The sequence below is a fragment of the Enhydra lutris genome, unplaced genomic scaffold (assembly GCF_002288905.1).
Source record: "Enhydra lutris kenyoni isolate GAN:26980312 unplaced genomic scaffold, ASM228890v2 scaffoldscaffold21, whole genome shotgun sequence".
Classification (NCBI taxonomy): Eukaryota; Metazoa; Chordata; class Mammalia; order Carnivora; family Mustelidae; genus Enhydra; species Enhydra lutris.
In genome coordinates, this window is record NW_019154105.1 from 48,674,687 (window position 1) to 48,701,267 (window position 26,581).

Here is a 26,581-nt window from a genome sequence, read left to right on the forward strand (position 1 = left end):
TGAGTGGGGCTCCAACATCCAGGGAGGAGAGATGGTGGGGATGTGGGGTTGCTGGTCAGAGGCTGCGGGGATGCAGGGATGGGAGTGGATGTGGGGCTCAAAGCCAGAGAGCTGTTTTGGGTAGAAAGGAGGGAGGAAAGCTACAAAGACTGAGTTGCAGGTGGGGTGCCAAGACAGGGAGGGACAGGCAGGTGGGACAGGTGAGCTGGCCAGCAGGCCCCTGTGGACATCTGCCCTGAGGCCAAAACTGTTTACTCCCTTCCCTCCCTTGGTTCTGGACTGGGCAGCTCTGAACCCACGAGCTGTGGTTACAGGAAGTCCAAGGTCTGCCAGCAAATAGGTCTCGGGAGGAGGCCGAGTCTGAGGTGGGCTCGCCTCCCAGGCTGATGCCATCTGCATCTTGCTCCTTTTGTTTTTGTTCCGGACTGGCCTGCCTTGCCCCAGGCTTAGGAGTGCTGAGTGCCGAGCAAGAGGAGGCCCCACGCAATATGCCAAGGGGATGCTGGCCTTAACTGGTTTGCTTTTGACTGTTCCTATTTTCCCCAACAATTGCAATGTATATTTGGAAACACTAAAATGCAGAGCACGGAAATGGTAGACATACAGTAATGTTTCTTAATAACACCAGGATACTGTGTCCTTTAAGAGCTATTTTCAGTGCCGTTCATTGAAAAACCCTCATCTTTATTTTTATTTAAGAAAGCATACATTATCGTTTTTTAAAACAAATACACAGAAGCACAAAGAAGAAAACAGAGAGAGCCACACTGTTCCTGCCCAGAGGACCCGTGATGGCAGCCCTGGGGGAGGAGGGGATGGAGAAAGGAGGGAGAGAAATTACGGGGACAAACCCGGAAAACTTGCATACAGAAGAATACAAGCAGTTTACTTTTTTTTTTTTTTTAAGATTTATTTATTTTAGGGAAAGAGAACTGGAGGGGCTGGTGGTGGGGGTGGGGGTGCACAGAGGGAGAGACACAGACTCCCCGACTCCCCAATGAGCGTGGACAAAGGACTCGATCTCAGGACTCTGAGATCATGACCTGAGTCCAAAATCAAGAATCCGAAGCCCAGCCCACTGAACCACCCAAGCTCCCCAATCAGTTTACTCTTGAGAAATAAGCCTCTTCCTTGGGGCTTTGGGGCTCATGGGATCAGGATGCAGATGAGGAATATGCTGTGTTTTTTTTCTTACAGAGTAAACTGGGTGAGAACTTCCTTTTCTGGTTACATGACATTTTCTCCTTTCACTTCCTCTTCCCTCTCCAACTTGCACTTTGGATGTGTTCCACCTTTTGGAGGCTTGAAGCTAAAAATGACTTTCCTATTGATACCCCCCATCCCTCTCACGAGGAAGGAGTCTGCCTCTCTCCTGAATGCTCCATCAGATGCCCACTCCAGCTCCCCAGCAAGGGCCCACCTTCTCGTTTTCTGCTTTTTGCCTCCATTAATGATGAACCTGCCAATGACCGCTGTATGGTATTGGTATCGCTGTAGAAAAGAAAAACTGAGCAAAACAAACAATGCCGCACTCCTGGGGAAATAGGAAGCGTTAAGGAGTTGGGGCGCTGGGCTCTTGTTTCCTTAGCTTCTGGGGCAGGAAGCCAGAAAATGGGAACGTGGCTCCTTCTTCTATTGTGTGTGTGTTTGTTTCAGTATGCCCGTTCATCTCCATAAACAAGCATGTTTTTTAGTTACAGATCGACTAGAAAAAAAATATGCATATGCTAAACCAGATGGTAAAATTAACAATTTCATTAAACTAATTTTGAAATTGCCAGTTTACTCACCACTGGTAGCTTGGCTTTGCTTCTCTGCTGCAGTTGGAACTTGAACTTTAAAGAATGTGCAAAAACAGCAGTTTGACTTTAGACTTTTTTTTTTTATTATTAGATTCACTAGTGCAGAAACTTGTTTAGATTCTTCTGCAGAGGAAATACTGATTGGTAGTATTTGGGGGAGGAGTTAGAAGTTTTAATATGTAAAAGAAATAATGAAGCCTTTTCAATCTGCTTCGCTTACAGTCTGCAGGTTTTTTGTGCTAAGGCTTTGAGTTTGGTGAAGGATTCCCCTTTTGCTCTCTGTTCTCCAGCAATCCCGGCTACCTGCGCACTCTTGCTAATGATTTCTGGGGTTCTGTGCCAGGGGTCAGCTGGGGCAAGTGTTTCATTTGGAGCTTCATTTGGTTTGAAGTCTCCTCTCTCCTCCGAGCCCACAAAACCCATGTCTGCGGGTACTCAGGCAAAACTGATCATCTTGGTTAGGTGTTTGGCAGAGCAGGTGAGGTGGGGATGAATCATTAACAAAATGTTAATGTTGCTTTGCTCAGAATATGCACAGAGGTGCATCTGAGATGAGTACATATTTAAAAGTAAGTGTATGAATAGGTAGGAGTAGGATTTATTTTGCAACTTCATCTGAGTGCTGCAGTGCATAATAAATCCAGTGGAGAAGGTTCTTATCCTGCCTAATGGTTGGGTAGGATGGAATTCTCTCAACTATTCAAAGGGAAAATCCAAAATGAGATCCCCAGACTCCTGGTGAAAAAGGGTGTTATTATTCAGATATATCCCAACAGATGAGCAGAGGGAAATGTTCAAGGATGTTCACTGCCACGTTGTTGGTTATAGCAAACTCACTGGAAGCAACCCAAGGGTCTAAAAATAGAGAACTGTCTGGGGACACAGCACTGCTACAGAATGCAATACTAGCAAAGCTTTAGAAAGAATGGGCTTCTGAGAGCCGCAGACAAATACTCATGATACGTGGTTAATTTAAACAAGAAAGTTGAGGGTCAGAATTATAGGAGCTTTCGGAAAGAAAATGCATGTGTATCAGTACAGATAGATGTGTATATGAGTTTTAGTCTGTGCAAAGGGAAAATTCTGGAAGCATACACACCAAGCCTTTAACAATGCTTGTCTTCACTATTAAAGAGGGATTGGGAAAGAGGGCACTTCTGATTTTATTTTATACAAATCTGTATTGTTTGATTTTTTTTTTCATAAACAAGCAGCTATTTCTTTAGGGATTAAAAAATACAGAAAGAGAAGTAAATTCCATTTGTTCAGTGAGGTCATTTTTTCATGTTCAGCAAGCATCTATTGCTTGGGATCGAGAGAGTAAAAGTAGACCCCGCTGTTGCTTTTTGGAATCTAGGAGATGGCTGGGGTGAGGAGTTCCAGGAGCCAGGAGATGAGACTGCCTTGGTTTGGGCAGGGGTGGGCTCCTTTCCCGCAGCTCAGCAGGTGGAAGCACGTGTCCCCCACTCGGGGCAGCCGGCCCTCTTGTGTGCTCAAAAGGACTGGCACCAGCTCGTAACCAATGGCTTGGCTTTTGCAATATCATCCTTGGATCCCAATGGCCTCTGTTTTTAGCATGGACTCTGCGAGGGACTTGCCCTTAAGTAAATCCAATCTCAGACCTGCCCATTTCAGTTTTCCCACATTGGAGATTCATCACTGTTTACTCCTTAGTTGAGTGCTGATAGAATGGGTCTCTTGTTGCCTCCTAAAAGTTATTAGTAACATTTTTATTTTGGATAGAATAAGAAAAGAAAAGAAAAATGTTGGACATAACAACTTTTAGGCAGATGCAATTTTAGTCTTAGATAAGTTGACTATGTCTCCTTTTTTTTTTTTTTTTAAAGATTTGACCATGTCTCTTTAAACGTAAATAATATCTATACAATCCTGTATGGTCCTTTGTAACATATCATCTAATAGATACAAAGATTAGAAAGTAAACATTTGTTGCCTAAATTAAGGAACGAGAGAGATGAATGGTGTAGGCATACTTTGGAAGACTGTCACCCTTACGTTATAAGGCTATGGCTTGTTTATAACTTGCTACTTTGGGCTTAAATGTTTATCAGATTTATGGGATGGTTAGGTGAAAGGAAATATCATACAGCTGAAGGCAGTTGCATAGAGAAGGTTCTACCCGTAGTGGTAAGGTACTTATTAAGACGTCTGGTTGCCTATTCATCAGCAAGTCGGTGCAGCAGAGTAAGTAGGAATGGCTTTCATGCCTCGCAAAGCTGAACTCAAAATTGGGCTCAGCCACTGGCTGGGTTTTGTAATGTTGGACAGGTTAGTTGATGTCTCCAGGCTTCAAACTCCTAATTGGAAAAGTGAGGGCACTAATAATAGTCCTACCTCATAAAATTGTTCGGATTACATGACATAATTTACATAAGACACCTAATCCAGTATTTGGCATTTTGTAAGCCCTCCGTAAAAGTTGACTCATTCCTTTCGTTGTATTTAGAAACCCTCAAGAAAAGCTGGAGGCGAAAGATAAGAAAGCACCTCAAAATAAGTTTCGTTTGCTCAACTCTTTAGAGCAGCACCTAGGAACTATTTCTGAGGTAAAACACGTTCTTCTTCCGAGAGTCTCAGAGAGAAAAAAAGTCTCTCTGGAACTTTTGGTGGTCCTGATTTGGTGGTGAGTTACACTGAGTAAATTACTCTCTGGAGGCTCTTTCTCAGCTATATATAAGGCATATCCTTTTTCCCAGGATACTAGGCTGTCATTCAGTGCCAAAGAAAAAGCTATTTGCAGAATGACACGTGGCATCCCTGAAGGGTTTAATTTACCTCCCTGGAAGGTGGTATATTTCAAGGCTCTGCCTAACCAGCCATATTAATAACTCAGGTGGTTTAATTGGCTTTTCCCTCTTCTTTCTAAAGCCATGTCGATCCCATGGTAATTAATTGTGTGTGCTGTGAATTGTGGTTATTTACAGTGCCAAGGAACCAAAATGAATCTGTATTAGAAATCGGCGGGAGGATATTTGAGAAGGCTGTAAAGAGACTCTCCAGTGTTGATGGTCTTCACCAAATTAGCTCTGTAGTCCCCTTTCTGATGGATTCTAGCTGCTGTGGATACCATAAAGCATCCTACTACCTCGCAGTCTTTTATGAAACTGGATTAAATGTGCCTCGGGATCAGCTGCAGGTAGAGTATTTCATGGGTTCCAGGAACATCAGTCACCGGCGTTATATTTGCAGAGTGATGCTGTCATACCCCAGGTGGAAGATGGACCTGTTCATGCTCCGTGGAGTCCTTTAAAAATATTGACACTCAAGAAAAACATCCTAGAGCTCTGTAAAGTTCAGGATCTTCTTCTTTCAGAGAGTGAGAAAGGGCACTTCCTTTCTGGACACAAGCTGGGAGATATGACGATGTACTCTAAGGAAGAGTTGGGACACTCCTTCAAGAATAGGGGCCTCTCACCCAGTTCTTCTAACTACTTAACTCTTTTGGCTATAGGAGCATTATCCAGCATGACTGGATAGCTTAGTGAGCTAAGTGAAGTCATTTGGACCTTTAAGCAAGGACCACCAGCCTTCTACCATCAATACAAAAGCCATAGCAGACTGTTCCCTTTGTGGTTCTGAGACCCAATTAATTACGCCTTTTGCCAAACATTTGCGATCCCATTTATATAAGTGCTGCGATTGGTTCCTGACCACTTTAAGTTTTCAAGTCTGCACATAGGATTGTTCATCCAGGATTTGAAGAAATTCATGTTGTTTAAATCTGCCCAGGGAGTTCCATGTTCCTTCTATGTGACTGCTTTTTGTATGTCTCTGGAGGCTTATTGGAGGTTGTGACTGATAGGATGCTTTCCTGAGTCCCCAAGGCAGTCCCCAACAAAGGTAGAATAGTGAAGAAGATTGTAGCCTTGTCTCTGTCACAAAGTGGCTGGTGGGCCATAGACACATGACTTCAAGTCCCTCTCTCCCCTCTTTCCTCTACTATGCAATGAGGCTGTTAGACCAGCTGACCTCCAAAGACCCTTCTCAACACTAACATTCTGAGAGTGTAAGGCCACTATTCATATCATCTGCCATAGGTGAGGTAGGTGAAGAGGACCAGGAATCCTTAGAATAGTTGACAGATACACAAAAAGATTCTATGAGAGAAATCAGGGGACAATCCCTGTTTTCATGGAGGGAAGGGCCAAAGTCAAGTAATCATAATATTAGGCATTAAGAAGGACAGAGAGCTAGAATTTGTAAACCATTAGAAAGTTGCTGTGGCTTCTTTCCTAAAAAATATTTTTAAAGCCTGTTAACTTGTTTCTGGAATGACTAGGTTCATATATAGGAATAGGGCCAGATGACCTTTCAATGTGAGGATTTTATGACCTTTTCTACAATCCTGTGAACACTTGGTAAATTTCTTCCTAACAGGGCATGTTGTACAGTTTGGTAGGAGGCCAGGGCAGTGAGAGGCTGTCTTCAATGAATCTTGGATACAAACACTACCAGGGTATTGACAACTACCCCCTGGACTGGGAGCTGTCCTATGCCTACTACAGCAACATTGCCACGAAGACACCCCTTGACCAGCACACGCTACAGGGAGATCAGGTAAGATAAAGAAGTGGGTGGAGATGGTTATGGCCCTGTTTACGGGGGCTTCCTGAACAATTTTATATAGCGTCTGCACCTGTGGCTGGCTCATTTTCAGGTCTTCAGAGGATGAGCATAATTGAATGGAGAGAAAAGCTATCTTGCACTCTCCAATTCATATTTCCTGGCTGTGTTCTTAGGCTGAATGCAGGAATATTCCTACACGCATGCATGAAAAGCTCTTCACGAGCCAAAGGCCTAGCATGGGAAGAATAGATTTGGCCCTGGACAGATTCTGATTTTGCAAAAAATGTGTACAAGAAACATAGACACCTTTTCTTTGTTCCAAGACCTTATAAGGGGGTGGGTCTGGAGATGTTAGGGATTGGGTCAAATTGAGCAGGGGCAGTAAGCCAAGGGCTCCCATCAATGTGCAGCCAGCAAGCAGGGTCTGCTGTGAGGAAGCGAGCTCCATCCCCAACCATGTTCCCAGTGCTGGCCACCTTGAGCAATATCTGTCCCCATCGTATGAGCCTTGTTAGCTCAGTGCTTCCAAGTGACTGACATGTGATATTTGAAGCCTGCCTCAGCCTGATTAAGGTTACCTAACTCTAGCCTTTAGTTCTGTAAGCTCCCAAATCTTATTGACTCATTGGGCCAAGATATTAGTGGCTCACATCTGCCAAAAAATACATAACATGTTACATTGGATCAACTGATGGTTTGTTTTGAGGACCATGAATAAAAGGGTGTAAGCAGATGGTGTAAGAATTCAAGGAAAGCTGCCTCTACTTGAGGCAGGTCTGCATTCCGTGGGAGTACACTATGGCATAGTTGGCTTCTTGGAATGTATTTGTATGTATCCTCTTTATCCAGGAAGGGTTTAAGAGGTTGTGATGGTCATAGCCTTTGAGGTGGTCAAGTTGAGAGGAAATGCAAGCCACCTCTACCAGGAGTTGGCAATTTTTTCTCTGTAAGGGACCAGATAGTAAATATTTTAGGATTTGCTCATATAGCCTCTGCCAGGGAAAATATATGAGCAAACGGGAAACCTGGGTTTGTGCACTGTAAATAGTACATAAGCTGCATGGCCGTATTTGGCCCCAGTGGTGGCCATAAATTCTTGATTTCCCCTGCTTCTGTTCGGCGAGCCCAGGGGATATGCCCGGCTAGGTGAGGATCGTGGAACTTTAGCCTCAGCGGCTAACTGGGAAATTGCCCACTCACTCCTCCCCAGTGCTGCCCCTGGATTGCACTCAGAAATCCATAGTGCAGAAAACTTGCACTTTGATGATTGGGAATGGATGGCACCTAGAAAGGAAATAATGAAATCTACAGTGGCCACCATATGGTTTCAAAATAAATGACTCAAAGGTATATGCTGTCAGTGACCATTAAAATTGTGTCAAACTATGAAACACCAAATGACCATCTCTAGAGCCATTCTAATTCCATCAGAAAATGGTGATTTATACTGAATAAACTCACATAATCTTGTCATTATTGTTTGTATTCCCTCAGTGTATATAAGCTATATGAAAATTGGACCTCAGTTTGACAGGAATTAATTTATGAATCCATAAAGTTGTTGTTGTTGTTTTTTAGAAAGGAATTATTCTGAAAAAAAAAATCTGTACAAAAAAACGAGCCACAAAGTCATAGTGTGGTTATTCTACTCAGCTTAAATGTGTTAATAATGTCCTCTATGTATACATTATACTTTTAAGAATTCTAATTCAGCATAAATTAGCAATGGAGAATGGCATGTTGCTAACAAGCTCCTTTTCTTTTGAAGATTTGGCACATGCAATGTTACGATTATGAAAGAAAATGTTTAATTGGTCAGAACCAGGGAAGATGAATAGAGGAGGTCCATCTTGCAGCTGAAAGTCGTGTGATTAAGAATCACAGATAAGAATTATACGGTTAGGAGAGTTGTATCCTCGCTCATTTTCTTAAGAATGTGTAATTAATGGCTTCTTGAGAATTTAAGCAGGTGTCATACATTGATTTAAATGTCCTTTTGTTGAGAAATCTATTAATTCACCAGCAGCACGTAACAAATGAGGAGATGCGGAAAACCAGACCTCTAATTAACAAACCAAGGATTCGTCAGTAACTCCTTCCTGATTCTTGCTTCATTTTCTCTTTTATGTAACTTGTGGCTTACATCATTTCATCTTCTTTATTCATAATCTCGCTTCATGTCCCTTCTCTATGATTTAGCAGGACTCTGCCTCAGGTGAAAGAGAAAGAAGCTGCTAGGTTTTGTTTGTTTTTGTGGCTTAATCGCAAATGAGTTTCTTTCATTCTCTCTGCTCCTGGGAACGTGCTTTTCCACTGGGTTTGGTCCCTAGCTTCCTCACTGTGCACCTGCTAGAGGGGCAGAGGTCTCATCCACATCCCTGGTGTCAACTGCCTTCCACATACTGATGACACTCAGACCTTCTTCTCCAGCTGAGATTTTCTTTCTTACGTTCCCCCACCTGCAATCATAACACACTGTGACGGCAACACACCACCTCCCCTCTCTGTCCCCCAAAACTCCTCCATGGGTGACACCACTGTCCATGGTGCTGGCAGCCAAGGAGCTGCCCTGCCCCCCATCATCCCATCAGTTACAGTCATCCTACCTTTACCTGCCCATTCTCTCCAATCCGCAGTCCTGCTGCCCCACATGACATTTGTCCCTCGTCATCTCTGCCGTGAGCCACTAGACAACCCCCTGGTCTGGGCTGAATCGTGCCCACCCTTTCCCATCCCTGTTGAAGCCCTAACCCCCAGTACCTCAGAATGTGACTCTCCTTAGAGGTAAAGGCTTTAAGGAGGTAACTCAGTTGAAATGGAGTCATTGGGGGGGAGGCTGGTGTAATATGGCTGGAGTCCTTACAAGAAGAGGGAAGTAGGACACAGATAAAAGAGCAGGATGACCACAGGAGGACACAGTAGAAAGGTAGCCATCTGCATGGTAAGGAGAGAGGCCTTAGAAGACACTAAACCTGCTAATATCTTGATCTTGGACATCTAGCCTCTAGAACTTTGAGAAAATAAATGTCTGTGGTTTACGCTGCCCAGTCTGTGGTGCTTTGTTGTGGTGGCCACAGCAAATCAATACACATCCTGACTGGTCTTTCTGTCACTGGACTTGTCCCATCCATTCTCTTCTCATTGAGGCCAAAGCAGGCTGTCCACAGTTGAGGGTCTCAACCTGGTGGCACATCACATTCACTTGGGGGTTTAAAGAATAGCTCTGCTCGGGCTTCACCCCATGGTCTTGAAGTGACAGACTGGGGAGGCCGGGGCATATGTGTATATGTGTATGTGTATTAGTTTGACCTTTGAACAATGTAAGGGTTAGGGGCCCTGATGCCCCCACATATTTAAAATATGTTTTATTTAAAATACTTAAAATTTTATAAAAATATTTAAAAGTCCACGTATAACTGACTTCCCCGAACTTTGATAGCCTACTGTTGACCAGAGCCTTACAGATAACATAAACAGTCCGTTCACACGTATTTTGTATATGTGTATTATATGCTGTATTCTGACAATAAGGTGAGCTAGACAAAAAGTGTTATTAAGAAAATCATAAAGAACAGATATTCATAGTACTGTATTTATTGAAAAAAATACAGACTTGTAGGTTCAAGCCTTTGTGGTTCAAGCATATTTAAAAAGCTCAGATGCTCATAATGTGCAGCCAGAGTTGAGAAGTGCTGTCCCACAAGATCTCAGCTCAGCTGGTCGCTTGGTATAGGAGGCTTTTCTTGATCTGCCTTCTCCAGCCTCAGCTGTCAGTAATCCCTGCTCAGCCTGTCTACTCTGGTGACACCATACTTTTGGCCACAGGCTGCTGCTCTCACCTCCTGGCCTGGTTTGGTCTCCTCTGCCTGGTTTGCTTCTCCACACTCCTCTTTTCCTGCCTGCTGAACCCCCTACTTGACCCTGGGCTCAGACATCACCTCCTCCTCCAGATGTCCTATTATGGGGGGAACATGGTACCCGGGTATACCCCTGTGATTGCCTTTAGGATGGGTGCGAAGGACAGGGTCACAGAGCTGACTTCCCCAGGAGACTGTAGGCTCCCCGACACAGGCTCCTCATCTGTTCACATCTGTAACCCCAATGTCCAGCGCTGTGCTTGACACACCGTTGGCACCCAGGGTTTGCCGATGGGACACTAGATGGGGTAAGAGTGTGGTGCATCCAGTGACAAACGTGGAGTCATTACACTGTCCTATTGACTCTCTGGTGCTATTTGATGCCACCAGTGTTCAGTGGACCGCGAGCACCCGGAGCTCTAGGCCCCTCTCACATGGAGCCTTTCTATCCCCTGGTTGGGAATCTGGGGTACTTATCCTTACAGCTGATATCACTCCATTCTTACTTGAATAAAAATCTCTAAAATGTTAAATTTTAACAAAGAAAACACACACCCCTTCTTGGGAGCCAGGCATTATAGCTGACTTTAAACATCCCGAGAGGCAGGTTCTGACTGGCGGTTCCCACGGGGCTTGTGGGAAGTTAGTGGAGGCAAGCAGTTTAAGTGTAGGCTCCTGAGTCCCTGGAGGGTGGGGTGGAGGGGGATCTGGCTAAGCCATTGTATCTCGCAACTCCAGAGAATACAGATGCTCGGGAAAATGCAAGCTACCCAGTTGCAAAGTCGAAGAGGTTTTCAAATTCCTGCCCTGTCTTCCTTCCTCTCTCTCTATCTAGTCTATCTCTGTCTCTCTCTTCCTCCCACTTCTCTCTCACACATTTCCCTTGCTCTGTCTCTTTTCTTTCTCTCTCCTCCTCTCTTCCTGTCTCCACCACTTCCCTTGCCCTCCCCAACCCCTCCCTACCTTCCTATCTGCCCTGCCTTGTGCCCTGTTCTGTGCTCAATGGCAGATAGCGGATACGGTGTGAGCACGGCCCTTGTAGCCTGCAGGCTGAGCAGAGGGAAAGAGCATAAAGCACGGGGACGGGCAGTGTGGCATCTCCTCTGACACCGGATGTGGGGGCTTTGAGGACAGCACGGTCTCCAGACAGTGGGCCCCCTCTGACCTGTTCAGCAGTACGGGATCTGAAATATTCATTCTAGAGACCTTGATTTATAACACAGCAACAAAAATAACCCCTCAGAAGCCGCAGAAATCCCGGCACTGGTCAGGGTGGGGCCTCTCGGTCCCTGGCCGCCTCTACCCAGCTCTGGCCCCCACCCCCCACACCGTCACTCTGCCCAGCACAACTTCTCCCTGGCTTGGGATGTCTCCATCTGAAGCATCATTCTCCGGTCACAAAACATGGTTTGAATGAACGAACCACCAAGCGTTGCTTGCTTGTAGGGGTTGTTCCTTCATCGGATGTCCTTGTAGGTGGTGGGCTTTCACAGAAGGCCCAGGCATGTGGCTCTGATGTGGCGCTAGTGGCCACCATAGTGATTCCAGCACCAAGGAGAAGCCATAGGGATCCCAGCACCACGGAGAGGCAACCAGCTGCCCGGGAGTGGCAGACAATTAAGGTGTGGCCCCAGGGCCAGATTTGCCTCGTTTGGGTCCCAGGTCTGCGGTTCACTGGGTGTGAAATCTCGGGTAGTTTTCCTCACCCCTGTCTCTGTACAGCTTTTCACCCTTCAGGTAGGTGCCACAATGGTGCGCATCTCATGTGGTCACTGCAGCTTGAGTAAGTTAGTCCACATGATGTGCGCCTAGTGGAGCCCAGCCCATGGTATGAGCTCTCTGAAATGTTTCCAGCCCCACCGCCCCCTCCTCAGATTCTGTTTCTTCCATCTTCTAAAGCATAACATTCTCTAGAAAGACCATCCCCACAACAGAAGGCCAAGAGCTGCATGAAACCGCAAAGTCCACAGGCGGGTGGATGTTCTGAACTGCTGTCAGCCTTTGTCATGTTAGGGCGAACTAAGGACCTAACAAATGATGAGTTCCGTCGCTGAGAGCTTAGCATATGCCATCCTCTCTGCGAAGCTCTGTATATACCATCTCATTTGAGCCTCACTCAGCCCTATGAGGTCAGCTCCCATTTTACAGAGCAGGCAGCTGAGACTCAGAGAAGCTAAAGAACTGCGCAAGGTCACATAGCAAATGAGTCATGGGGCCTCAGTTTGAACCTAGGCCTTTCTATTATAAAAAATAATGGCTGATATTATAAAAAAATATAAAAAATATTTTTTTAAATTATAAAAAAATATTATGAAAAATAATGGCTGATAGGTTGAATGCTTTTGATATAGCAAGTACCGTGCTAAGCTCCGTTTTGTGGATGCAGAGACTGAATCTCGGCTCAGTAAAGTTAGTGGCCCAAGGCCCATGGGTAGTTAGTGGTGAGTTAGAGTTCCCCTTGGTCTGATGTGAAAGGTTGTGCTCTTAATGGCCCCGTCCTGCTGCAAAGCTTGATGGCACGACCCAGATGAGTAGAAGGGGCTGGTCCAGGGGACAGTGATACAAAGGACAGAAGTGTTCCTTCTTCTTCAGAATTATGCCCAGCTGCCCAGGATCCCCCATAAACATGACCTTTGCCAAGACCCTCCTCATGACACTGTTTGAATTCACTATGTCTCCGGGAAGACAACGGAACAGTCTACCGTTTGCTTCCTCTCAGATGTATGAGCCCTTCACTGGTGGTGAGGCCCATGAGCCCCACTGCTGGCCAGCCTGAGTTTGACTCCTAAGTTTGAAGAACTAAATATATGATCTCGGATGAGTTACTTAACTTCTGAGCCTCAGTTTCTACATCAGAGAAATGGGAATATTGGCAGTCATATTCTTATAAGGTTGCAAAGATTCAAAGAAGCAATGCTTTGCTTGGGCAAAGCAATTAGAACAGTGATATATCATCAGTGCAACATTACTGATATATCAGTGACAAAAATTAAAGAGAAAGAAACAAAATGAGGAGAAGAAAAACAACCAAAAATCAAAATACCCGAGTTCTCCTGTTGAAAAAAGAATTCTAGCTGGGAATTCCATTATTTGAATAACTCAAGCTTCAGCCCATTTCCAGGCTAATCACAGATAGTAGAGTGTCCCCTGGAGTTTGAGCTGAAACGCCAGCTCATTGGTCACACCCTTGTCGGAGTCAAGGAGACAGAGTGGATTCTAGGGCTTTCTTGCTAGAGGGCAACACTATGGGGAGCCGGAAAGCACTCTGTCTTCAGAATTAAGCCAGCCTGGCTTCCGTGCCTGCTCTACAAAGGGACTGTGAGCTCATGGTTTTACCTTTGGAGCCTCAGTTTCTTTGCCTATAAATCGAGGACAGTGATATTTGGGTCGCAGCCTTTGGTGAGGATGAAGTAAGAAATAAAAATTTTAAATATCCGGCACAGAGATGGTTTCAATAAAAGGTAGTGGGTGTCATTTTTCAAATTGTTATTATTCACTTGGTGGCCTCTCCAGGTGAGACACTGAGCAGGATGTGATACCTGCTGGGTGCTGAGCTCCAGCACCGTCCCCACTTTCCAGCTCCCACCCCGCCCCCTTGCCCCCGGAAGGGACCTGTCAGTCTCAGGAATGGGGCTGCAGGCCAGAGTTCGTGAATATAAGGACGTTTCTTAACTAACAAACAAAGAGAGTCAGAAGGGAAATCAGGCCTGGCTCTTTGTCCTCTGAGGCTTCTTTCCCAAACTCATGCAGATCCAATTTTTTTCACCATCTGCCCGTGGCATGTGCAGGGCGTGGGAAGCCCGTTCCAGTACCCCTCATGGCATTGTTAAAGAGAGTTCATTATGTGTAAGGAGAGACCGTGAAACAACAGAACTGGTCTCTTGATAAACAGCCAAAATTTACACATCAAAATGAGTCTGATTTTCTTCAGAGGAGTCGGCTACCTCGGAGGCTGTGTGCCAATTCAAAACATTTTGTGAACTCTCCCTTTGGGTTCATCCTTAGAGCCTCTAACACATTCTTGCTCGCGTCCTCAGAGTGAACATGCCCTCTTTTTTTCCAGGGTAGATTTAATTTTTGGAAATAGCCAAAAGACATTTGAAGCTGAGCCCGCTAAATAAGAAGGGTTAGTCATGCAGGATAATAACACTTTGGGATAAAAAAAAAAACCCAAGGTTATACTTAGAAAATATTGATTTACCCTTTTTGATGCTGTGTGTAATCTGGCTCTGAAATCAGTAGCGTGAAAGTGGTCTTCTGAACAAGCTTGAGCAGCAGAAGCAGAAGTGGAGGAAATTTTGTCCTCCCAGGGTAAATGCTTTGATAGGAACAAAAATGCCCATTTGGATAGATGTGATGTGATACATTCATTTAAGAAGAATCTGATCTCGTGGCATCGTGAGCACACCTCATATTTCAATTATTCATATAGTTTTTTACTTGAGCAATTGCTAGTTTAAGAATAACGTCTGGCTCTTGCATGCCCAAATCATTTGGACATTTCCCTTCTCCCCCTCCTTCCCTCTCCTTCCTTCTTCCCTCCCTCCCTGTCTCCCTTCCTTCCTTCCTTTCCAGGCGTATGTTGAAACAATTAGACTGAAGGATGATGAAACGCTCAAGGTACAGACCAAAGAGGATGGAGATGTCTTTATGTGGTTGAAGCATGAAGCCACCCGAGGCAATGCGGCAGCTCAGGTAAAAATGTGGTCCACTGCTTTGGAAAGCCTATCAATTATAATAGCCCAGGTTCTGCCACAGTAAAAAAAAAAAAAAATCCCAAACCTTACTGGCTTAAAGCAACGTGGGTTAGTTTCTTACTCCCGCTACCTGTCTGATGGGGTGAGCATGTGCTGTGCTCTCGTAGACCCCTCCCAATGGAGCTAACGGGGGCTTCACTGCAACACAGGCTTCCATAGCCATGGCAGCAGGATTCTGCTCAGAAGTGGCCATCTCTCACATTTTACCGGCCAGCGTAAGTCACGAGGTCTCTCTTGACTTCAGTGTAGTCCAAAGTCTGCACCCAAAAGGAGAGAGAGCTGCAAGGTTTGTAATCTGTCCTAAAGACTACCATCAGACACTTTAGGGCACTGATAGAAATAAAAAAGAAGCATCTTGGGGTGCAGGAGAGATTAGATGGGTATCAAGAAGAAAGCCATGAATTCAGCTAGAGGAGTAACAGAAATCAGGTGCAGCATGACCCATGGACAAACCTTGGCTCTTGAGCATGTCTTGTTTCTTGGATGGACTTTTCTGAGGTACCAGGAAGGGCAGAAAGCTGGGAGAACTTTTTCTTTCTGACTTCTTGCCTTGACTGCACTATGAAGAGAAACCCTTGATGGGAAGCAGTTTAGGCAGACTGAACCGGGAGGGAGAAAGCTTCCTGAAGAATGGCCTTAGCTTTTGCTTCGAGCTCCTAATGAGCATACAGTGTGGGGAAGGGCCTCTGGGTCTGCTAAGCAGGCAGAAGCCCAGCGATGGGAAAAAGAAAGAAGACAGAAAAGACAAGTGCATTGGCAAGCAAGCATTTCAGAGACCCTTTAGTAATGGGTCTCCCACCTATCTGTGCTGATCTTCCTAGCATTGTCAGGAGATACTTTGCTGGAAGTTGGAAGTCCTTGAGTGGGGGTAGAAAGAAAAGGAAATAGAAGAAGAAGCAGAAAGGAAGAAAGACCACAAGGGTCCAGAATGGGGCCAGAATGTTAACAAACATTTCTCTGGCTCCCTTCTTGGGCGTCCATCCCTAGTGTGCAGTCTTTCTAGTGCAGGAAGGAATTCCAGTGCCTGGTTCTGGAAATGCCTTGGTCAGAGTCATTTCCCAGGTGTTCCAGGGCTTGTATGAACTTTCTTGTCTTCGTTCAGCAAATCTTTGTTGTGTAGCTTCCACGATCTTCTACTGAGCTTTGCTGAGTGGGGGCCAAGGGGAGAAAGGCAGACAAATCACATCGTGAGGTTCTGATCCTCAGAGAACTCCCAGCCTTGAGTGTCATGGTGGAATGAACCATGTGGACAAATGCTGGGGTGGAGATGAGTACCTTTTGATACGGATGTGCACACACCTCCAGGCCACTCATGAGGCTAAGGGGACAGCATATACCTTCCAGAAGAAAGGTGCTTTGAAGAGAGGAGACAGTCATTGTTGACCAAGTTCCATCTGACTCTGGCCCTGGGTGCAGTAGACTGATTGACGTTCACGTCCAGACATGCATTGTTTCCCACTGGGGCTAAGGACTTGTATTTACACAAGTTCACCTTTCAGGGCTCTAGCCTCCAGTTGGAAGAGGTCATGTGTCTGCCTAATTCCTGGTTCTTGATATGAAAACATTTTGAACTGGGTTTGTCCTTTCACCTTTTAAAGCCTTTTGTTAAGCATTACACAGGAAAGTAATTATTCTCAATTTGCTACTGTCTTGAAGCAACGATTGGCCCAGATGCTGTTCTGGGGCCAGCAAGGTGTGGCCAAGAATCCTGAGGCAGCGATCGAGTGGTACGCCAAAGGCGCCCTGGAGACTGAGGACCCTGCGTTAATATATGACTATGCCATTGTGTTGTTCAAGGTAAGAGTCCCTCAGTTTGGGCTGAAATTACGCAGGCTTCCGGAGCAGTTTCCCATAGGTGTGCAGGCAAACAAGGAGTCTGTAACTGGAGAAACTCAGTATATGCTTCTGTCACTCTTGATGGAAAAGGATATTTGCTGAAAAGGCAGAGACAGAAACAGTCCCCTGGTCTCATTTTTAATCATTAGTCTTATGTTTGGCACCTGAATTCTCTTTGCTTTTGCAAGAACTGTCTAGAGGAAGCACCCCTATTTTATGGATTGGAAAAAATGGCCAACCATCCCCTAGAGGTACTGCAAGTTGTCATTGAATTACAGCTTAACCCAAGTGCCCCTTTGGGCTGGCTCCCAACAGTCTGGTTGGTCAAAAACAAAGATCTTGTTTTAAGCCAACAGGAAAACGGGGGATGGGTTGAAAGAGCATTAGCCCAGGAGGCAGAGAATGGAATTCAGGTCCCTCCTCCACAGTCATCAGCTTGGTGTCCTTGGAGTTACTTGATCTCATGGGGAAATGGTGATGACCAGGGACTGAATGAGATAACATAATGAATGGGCTTCGAGAAATGTAAAATACTGTCTTATAGGAAATCCTCCTAGTTTGCACTGATTGAGCACGTATTACCTGATTTACACACGGGGAGGCATTAGGATTGCTGTTTGTATATATATGTGGTAATCGAGGTCGAGAAAGGATTTTTAACTTGCTCAAGGTCACACAATTGGTACATTTTAGAGATCTGGGACTGGGATCCTGGCACTATGGCTTCAGAATCTGTGTTCTTCACCCCCAAACCCAAGACATCAACTCACCAGCCTTGGAGAAGCAAATTTCTGTTGGTCCCGGTGTGGAAGCCCCTGGGCCCCATGTCAAGCCCAAAGAAAGCAGCTGCCCTCAGATAGCAAGTGTCTTCAAATGAGGGCATGGAGTCACGTGGCCAGGTCCATCTTCAGAACCACAGCTGTAGCCACTCACTGATTCACAGCCATGGCTTTGCTACATTCCTAATCCTCTAACACCTTAAAACCTATTGGATCATACCATACGGTTTCCTAATTTAGGGTCTGGACTTTTCCTTTTTCAGTTGTCAAGTCAACATAGAAATGGTTAGACTCCTAGCCATATGCTGATTCATCCACGTGTTTATTCAATAAACACCCATTCCAGGCTGACCAAATGCCACACACTGTGCCAGAGGGAGGGACAGATGGATGTGTATGCCGTGTCCCCGACCTCAAGAGGCTCGTGCAGTGGTGGGGAGGGCAGGCACAGAGAGGCACTGTCCGCCAGACCTGAGGCTGGCCCCTGTCAAGGTCCAGAGAAGATAACAGCATGAATCAGACATTACTTCTGCCCACCAGGAGCTCACCATCTCGAGGGAGAGGCAAATACAGTAATAAATGACTCTGGAGGTGACACAATGTCTGCTTTCCCAACCTTAAAGATTTTTGGTTTTCCTGCATTCTAACGAAGAATCCCTCAGGGGGATAAAAGCCCCTTATCGGTATTTCAGTAATGGGAAGATTTTACCTGTGGTCAGAAGGTCCCTTTAAGTGTGTTCCATGTGAAGGAGTCCCATGCAGAAGATGACCTTCCAAAATGTGAAGAACAGCCATGTGCTCTGGAGCTCCGTGCAGGCATTTGGCGTGTCGTATGATGGCGCCATGGTGACTATGGCTTGTCCAAGACAGTCCAAGCCATCCCCTCTTGCATGACACGAGGATAGCACTTTGACATTTACTGTAGCAGCTGTTTTCCATGAATTCACCCAGTGGACATTACTGAGCACTTACTATGTACCAGGACTTTACATTTCTATCACTTAACAACTTCCAGTACAACTCAGATCTGGGCCTAGTGCAGAGGCTTTGTGCAAGAAATTATCCCACTTTGGTTTCCATAACAAATATTCTGGAAAATGTTTGGCACCTAGAAATCAGAATACCTGAATTCTAGTCGCAGATCTAACTGTGAGGCTTTGGGTAAAGTCATCCTCCTGTTTTATTCCTTCAAAGCAAAGAAGTTGATGAAGATAAACCTCGAGTTCTACCAGGTTCTAACATTCTGTCATCTTGTTCTTTCTGACGCTTTTCCAGAAGTCCAAAAAGGTTGTCCCATGGCCCCATCCAGTTATTCCAAGTAGCCTCCATGTCCTTTTTCCTTTCCTCTTTCTCTCTATTAAATGAAGTAATGTTGCATTTCTGAAAAAATATTTTCATCTTCCAACTTTGCTTCAGCTCATCAGTTTCATTAAGTAGGTAACTTCAAGGCTAGGAGAAACTTGGTGTGTATAATTTGACTTTTAGTTGGATTCACAATTTTATTTGGGGTCCTGAAAAATACGGAGACAAACACATCCTGCACAGTTTCTGTAAGGAGGTTATGAGTCATTATACATTCTGAGCACAGAATGGGAACGCACGGGAGGAAGGAGAGTGTGCTAGTTATGAGCTTAGAGCGTGGAGCCTGCCTGCTTGGGTTCAAATCCTACCTCTGCATCTCACTCACTGTGAGACCCTGGGCAAGGGTTCAGAAGGGAACACTAACAGCATCTTCCCAGGCTTGTGGTGAGGATTAGATACAGCAGCACAGTGCTGGGCACACTTCAACTAACACAGGGATGTTTGCTTGTGCCGTCTTCAGTAGAGTTAAAAGCTATGTTCCTTGCAAAGCCCCCCCGCCCCCCCACTCCAAAATTATATCACATGTTATGCCATCAACTGCTTCATCTATGACCAGGAAGACTCCATGGGGCACATGCCATGTATTTGTCAACACAGACGCTTGGTGAGTTCGGTAGCGCCGATGGTTTTCATCCAGCTGGCCTTACCCACCATCTTTATTGTCAGTCCTATAGTAAGAGAGACCATGAGACCCTCTCTTGCCCTACCCTCAGACCTGCTGCTCCTCCATGCCATCCTCCCCACCCCTCAGTGCGATCCCACAAGGTTCCCCTCTTGTAGCAAGAACCCCAGAGCCATTTCTCTCTGTGGCGGTGCTCAAACCACCTCTGCTGGAAAAGCTTCATTTTGCAGGAGGAACCTTGTCCGTTTCTGTCAACATCTGAGTCGACGGAGGCCAAGGGGTCCTATCCCCTTCCCGTCTGGCTCCTGAACTGGTCTGGACTCCCAAGAGGACCCAGGAAGGCTGCAAAGTACAGCCCAAAAACTTCTGGCTGTCCATCGCAGATCAAGTGTGACATCAGACTCGCAAACGAGGCCATCTGCAGGAAACGCATCCAGGATGACCAAACTCATTTCACTGTTCTTCAGGGCTTCTCCTGTCAAATCCACAGGAACGCCATTCCCTTGGTGATGATGGGGGGTTTGTAGGGACGCTGAGCTGGCAAGCTGAGGTCTGCTGGCCCTGAACCACACATACAAGCAAAATCATAGTGATGATGATGAGGAGGATGGTAGACGAGCTCTGCATGTAGAAACCCTGAAGATAAGGCTTTTGATGAAGAAGGCTTGTGTTTTCTTTTTTAAGTATTGTTTGTGGAGCGCTGATACACCTCTAGGATGTTTCTGAGAGCGCTCTGCATTTATTTTCTTCATGCTCATCGCTGTTTATCATTGTTTAGGGTCAAGGAGTGAAAAAGAACAGACGGCTTGCTTTGGAGCTGATGAAGAAAGCGGCTTCCAAGGTAACACTTCTGCATATTGTCAGAGGGAAACATTTGCGCCACACACACCCACACACTCACAAGTCTGCGAGAGTAAATGGCCATCCCGTGGCCCAGCCCCTAGAAAACGGAGTGAGGTGGGAGGGTCACTGCCATCGCGGTGATTAGTCACTTCGAAACTGCGACACAGACAGAAACCCACCACAATGGGGACAGCAGACTTCAAAAGCTGAACTCACCTTCCAGTCAATAGAATGCAGGCAGATTTTGTTGGAAGGCTAAAATTATAATCACAGGCTGCTCTGATAACAAGCAGTGGGGGAGTGGTGCTCCTTGGAACTGAATGGATATGTAGATATGCCGCTGAATTAGGGAAACCAAAAGCCTAATTCCTGTAAAGGTTAACCCTGTTGTGTCCAATCCCTGTGCCCTGCCCGTGCTTTAATAATGAGGATGTTTAGGGGCGCCTGGGTGGCTCAGTGGTTTAATCCGCTGCCTTCAGCTCAGGTCATGATCTCAGGGTCCTAGGATCGAGTCCCACATCGGGCTCTCTGCTCAGCAGGGAGCCTGCTTCTCTCCCTCTCTCTGCCTGCCTCTCTGTCTACTTGTGATCTCTCTCTGTCAAATAAATAAATAAAATCTTTAAAAAAAAATAATAATGAGGATGTTTAGCAAGTTGACAGCCAGGTTTAAAAATTGCTTTGTTTTGGTCACTATTTACTCTAAGATGTTGTCAAGTTAGCCGGTTACATGATAGCACTACAGAATGGAGGTTAAATACCGCTTGCAGGGGGTGGGGTGACGTGTACACGTACATACAAGGCGTGCACACCCTCACAAGCAAGCACGCTCACAGGTGCATGCGTGTGGATTTGCATATAAATTTGTAGAAACCACTATAATTCTACAGCCTTGACGGATTCCTCTATAGCCCTTCTGGCTCTTGAAAGAGCCCCCCTCCCCAAGGCCGCTAATATTTGCCTCATCAACAAAGACTCCTGAAGCTGATTTCCACCTCCTCATCCTCCCCTGAGAAGTTCAGAGTCTCTTTTTGTGTGTGTAGAACAGGAGGTTGGAACACGGAATAAACCGAGAGGCTTTCCGTCCACCGTGGTGGTGTCAAGAGGGCACATGACCCAAGAGAAGGGAGCCCATTGAAGGGCACACCAGCTCCTGCCCCCTTACAGGTTAAAGGGCAGAAGTAGCGAGGCTGTTGAATGGTGGTCCTTGAGGGCGTTTAGCCCAAAGCCCCCTAAAACAGGGCCGTGATGGGCTTGCCATGGCAGATGTGAAATTTGCATCTCTTCAGCCATCCTTAGTGGTGAGCTGATGTCTAATGTGCTTTGTTTGGAAGGGATTCTTTTTTTTTTTAATTAACATATAATGTATTATTTGCCCCAGAGGTATAGGTCTGTGAATCATCAGGCTTAGACATTTCACAGCACTCACCATAGCCCATACCCTCCCCAGTGTCCATAACCCAGCCACCCTATCCCTATCCCCCTACCCCCTAGCAACCTTCAGTTTGTTTTGTGAGATTAAGAATCTCTTCTGGATGGGATCCAGATGAAGGGATTCTTAGCAGAGCTTCGGTGAGGATTGGGAAATGCTGCGTTATGGCCTGGAGTCATCACATCCTTAAAAGTGTAGTGTGATTCTCACTTATTCACCCGGCATGGGATTTTGAGGCCCCTAGTCTTTGTCAGGCACTGTGGGGAAGGTCCCACGCAGTTTGGTTTTTGGAATGAGCGAAAAGTCACATGGGAGCAAATCTGGTGTTCAAGCTGTATATGTCCAGAGCGGAGTCTGATCGGTAAGATAGAAGACAGGATTTCTTGTGAGGCTCCAGATGCGATTCCTCGTGGAGTTCTGCAGATGTTTTGAGGGATGACAGGTGCATTTGAATATGCCTGTGGCCTCTGGCTTTGTAGCAGAAGTCACTGTGATGTGTACCTTCCATAGGCTTGTCCCAAAGCTGGCTCTTGCCACTCTATAGTATGGCCTGCTCTGTTACGTGATTGAGAGGCATTCTGCCAGACTTTCCAGGAGACCACCTTGCACCCTGTACAGCATGCAGTCCGGGAAGAAGGCTTCCATGACTAGGTCCACAGCACTGACACCCTTCCTGACATCAGCTGGCTTGGGAATCAGCTGTCTCGGGGGCCTGCAGATCCCAACCCTACTTTCCACCCTCAGGGTGTAGGATTTGGATTCCATTTTGTTTAACACCGCATGCGAAGGGTGGTTTTCATTCATTCATCAAATATTTATTGAACGTCTGCTCTGTGGCAAGCACTAATATAGGTACTTGGGACACAAAACAAAGATTCCTGCCCTCATGGAGCTTCTATTTTTAATTTATTTTATTTTTTTTTAAGACTTTATTTATTTTTTTGAGACACAGTGAAAGCAAGAGAGATCACAGAGCTCCAGAAAGGGAGAAGCAGACTCGCCACTGAGCAGGGAGCCCAATGTGGGACTCTATCCCAGGACCCTGGGATCATGACCTGAGGTGAAGGCAGATGCTTAACCGACTAAGCCACCCACATGCCCTAGAGCTTCTGTTTGAATGGGCTTTGTTCATTTCTTTCCCTCTGGTCTTTCTGGCAGCTGGAATCTAGGAAGAAATCTAGGAAGCCTAGCTTTTTAGGATCTGTTGCAGACTGAAAAGTCTCAGCCTGGTATCTTTGCATCTGTTCTCAAGGGACACCCATTCTTCACTGGTGAAAGGTGGTGAAAGAGGTTTGGTTCTGTACTTGGACTCTGATTTAATAAGTCTCACAGGTGCAAGGCACTGTTTGACCCTCGGATCCTTTTCCCCCTGCTTCTTCATGGTTTGGTGGGTCCGGCAGAAAGGGAGACATGAGAACCCTGCATGCCCAGGTCTACACACAGGTATCTCACTGTGGGCCAGAGCCTCCTTCCACAGCACTCACACCCCTGCGGGGCTTCCGAGCCCTCAACAACCAAGCTGCGGGCTGCCCTGTGGAAGCACGTGGGAGCATCTGGGGAAAGCACATGCGGGCACCTGATAGGATGAAATCACAAGGAGGCTCCAGACTCCATCCACATGAAGCACTTCCTTGGTACCAGCCCCAGGTCTAGACACAGTTTTAAAACCCTCCTTCCGGAGACGCCTGGGTGGCTGCATCAGTTAAGCATCTGCCTTCGGCTCAGGTCATGATCCCAGGGTCCCACATCAGGCTCCTTGCTCAGCAGGGAGCCTGCTTCTCCCTCAGCCTGTGGTTCCCCCTGCTTATGCACTTGCTTGCTCTCCCCCTCTCTCTTTCTCTCTGACAAATAAATGAAATCTTAAAAAAACAAAACAAAAACAAACCCTCCTCCCATCCCCCACCTCCCTCCCACTCTGCCTCAGCCCCCTCTACCCCCACTCTCCTGACTCTACCCCCACCCACACACCCTCAGGGCTGGGACTCTTAGTAGCCTCGAAGCCCCTGTGCTTTGCAAGTAGGCTGTTGCAGCTGCTTCCCTCAGAGAATTTGTTGATGTTCGGGCAGAGTAATCAACAGATGGGCAGGCGGGTCACCTAGAAAACTGTCCCAGTGGCAGGGGCTGTCAGTTCTCCTCTCGCAGGTGAGCACTCATGAGTTGCAAGGTCACTGTTGATACTTCGGGGCAATAAGAGACCTTTTGGAGACGAGGGCTTTGTGGAAGAGCCCTCAGGAGCTGAGCCATGATTTGGGGGCAGCATGACTGCGGAGCTGGAAAGCAGGAAATCCTGGCAGCAGCTGGGTGAAACCCCCCCAGGGGAAGGTTCTGAGAAGGCCCTTGGTTTTAACACTTAGCTTTTCTTCAATGCTATCTGCCCCCAGAAAGAGATGGGAAGGGTTTTGCTCAGACCCAGGCAGAGTGCTTTCCCAACAATAGATTCTGTTTAGGTTTCATTAAAAACAAACAAACAAACAAAAACGTCATTTTTTTTTTTCTTGTTCTAAAATCTAGGGATTACATCAGGCAGTCAATGGCTTGGGATGGTATTACCACAAATTCAAGAAAAATTATGCCAAAGCAGCAAAGTACTGGTTAAAAGCCGAAGAAATGGGGAATCCAGATGCATCGTACAATCTTGGAGTCCTGTATTTGGATGGCATTTTCCCAGGAATTCCTGAAAGGAATCAAGTAAGACTTGACGCCAGCTGTGCAGCTGGTCACTGGCTCGTCTGCTGTGTGTCTGGTCTGGATGAGGCCCCGTGAGAGGTGCAGACGCCACCCAAGGCACAGACCCTGTCCTTAAGCAACTCAAGGGTCCAGTAAGGAAGATAAGATAGCAGATGGCAAAGGATGGCATCTAGCCAAGTGTCACATGTGTGCTCGTTGCTATGACCCAAATAGTTCTGGACAGGGGAAACCGTGAAGATCAAAAGCAGTCAGGAAGGCTTCATGGAGGAGGGAGGCCTGAACTAGGGAGGAAGGGGAGGATGATACGAGATAGAGTGAGTGAGAGGCAATACAGAGATTGATCTCATTAGGAGCAAAGAGAGCTGGGTCCAGATGGGTTTGCCTGATATGAGACCAGACTGAATAATAGTGAAAACAACAGTGACAATCTTCAGTGTTTGCTAAGCACTTCCTCTGTGATGGATACTCAGAAATACTTGACATGCACCCCATGTCATTCTAACTTTATCTTCTGGAATAGCTGCTATGATTATGTCCATTTTACAGAACGAACATCAAGGTTCTGAGAATGTATATAACTTACTCATAGTCATATGCTTAGTGGAGGCAGGACTGAGATCCTTACAGAAGCTGGAAGCCCCTCGTTAGCTCATTAGCCTATTAGTCCACTAATACTATTGATGATGGTAATTATAATTTCTGCACCGTCACAGGCCTCAGATTTCCCTGAATGCCCACCCTATGCCAGGCATTCTTCCAGGCACTAGGGATACAAGAGGCTTACATATATCTGGGGGAAGAATATTCCAGAAGGAGTGAGCAGTCAGGGCAAAAGCCCTAGAGGAAAGCAGGAGTGGCATGCTCTAGGGATAGAAGGGAAGCTGGAGCACTGGGAGCAGGAAGCAGGGGAGGGGCGAAGTGGGGGAGAGAAGGTTGGGCAGGCAGATGTGCTGGTCCTTGTGAGATCTCAGCTGCTCCAAGGAAGATGGGAAACCGCTGGGCCGCTTTGGATGGGGCAGTGATGTGCTGTGTTTTAAAAGGATCCTAGCAGAGACTAGGATTAAAGAAGACAGGAGGAGAGCAGGGGGTTAATGTATTGAGTCCAAGTGAGAAAGGATGAGCGACCCCAGAAGGGGGACGGAAGTGTAGCTGGATTATGCACGTACTTTGAAGGTTAAGGTGACAGGGCTTGCTAATAGATTGGATGTGAGGTGTGACAGGAGACAGGGTGACTCTGAAGTGTTTGGCATTTATCGAAGTAGAAGAGTGGAGGGGGCATTTCGTGGGATGGGCCAGACTGAGGCAGCGGCAGGTTTCTGAGGGTAGGAAACTGGAAGATAATTTTTGTGAAGCACCGTGCTAAGCCTTGAGAATCCATCTCATTTAATCCTTGAAAGAGCCTTTCGTGCTAGGTACTCTCAGAAGCCACATTTTTCAGTTGAAGAAATCTCGCAGTTGGAGAGATGAACTACCATGCCCAAGGTCACACAGCTGGGAAGGAGCAGAGCATGGATTTAGACCCAAGCCCGTCTGACTCCAAATCCCTGGCTTACGAATGGCATCTAACTGCCTCAGAAAAACAATAGTGACCAGCAGAACATTCACCCTTCTAAACATTTGTCTTATTTTCCCCTCCACCTCTCTCTGCCTGCATAAGAGGCTGTATATTTTTATGCATTGCTAATGTCTGGTCACCCACACACATATATGCCAGTGTGGATTTTTTATTGTCATATTCTACGGGAGGTGTGGTCTTGGCGCATGAATTTGAAGAAAGGTATTAAGCAAGGTTATGAAAGCCAATGCCTGAATTTTCACCTGGTGTGAACCTGGCCTGACTTCTGATACATTCTTCTGTTTCGTTTACAGGGGTTATGGGATTCATAGCTATGTGTTGTCTTATTTGTTTATTTGGTAAACTTGACAGAATAGCTTACTGTCAAGGTTATCACACCCAGAGGTCGGCTTCTGTGATGGGCTGTCTTCCTGGAGCTTGACTTGGTTTTTCTAAAGATATCA

At 46.2% G+C, this 26,581-nt stretch overlaps 1 protein-coding gene across 1 annotated transcript in view; it reads left to right on the forward strand.

The window, feature by feature from the left end:
* The window catches only part of LOC111149097 (SEL1L family member 3), a 99,873-nt gene that overhangs the window by 47,307 nt on the left and 25,985 nt on the right, over window positions 1-26,581 (forward strand). The window contains exons 10-15 of the mRNA XM_022506013.1: window positions 4,748-4,959; window positions 6,201-6,380; window positions 14,822-14,941; window positions 16,660-16,800; window positions 20,381-20,443; window positions 24,386-24,562. Of these exons, the coding sequence (XP_022361721.1) occupies window positions 4,748-4,959; window positions 6,201-6,380; window positions 14,822-14,941; window positions 16,660-16,800; window positions 20,381-20,443; window positions 24,386-24,562 (893 nt within the window). The remainder of the gene's footprint in view (window positions 1-4,747; window positions 4,960-6,200; window positions 6,381-14,821; window positions 14,942-16,659; window positions 16,801-20,380; window positions 20,444-24,385; window positions 24,563-26,581) is intronic.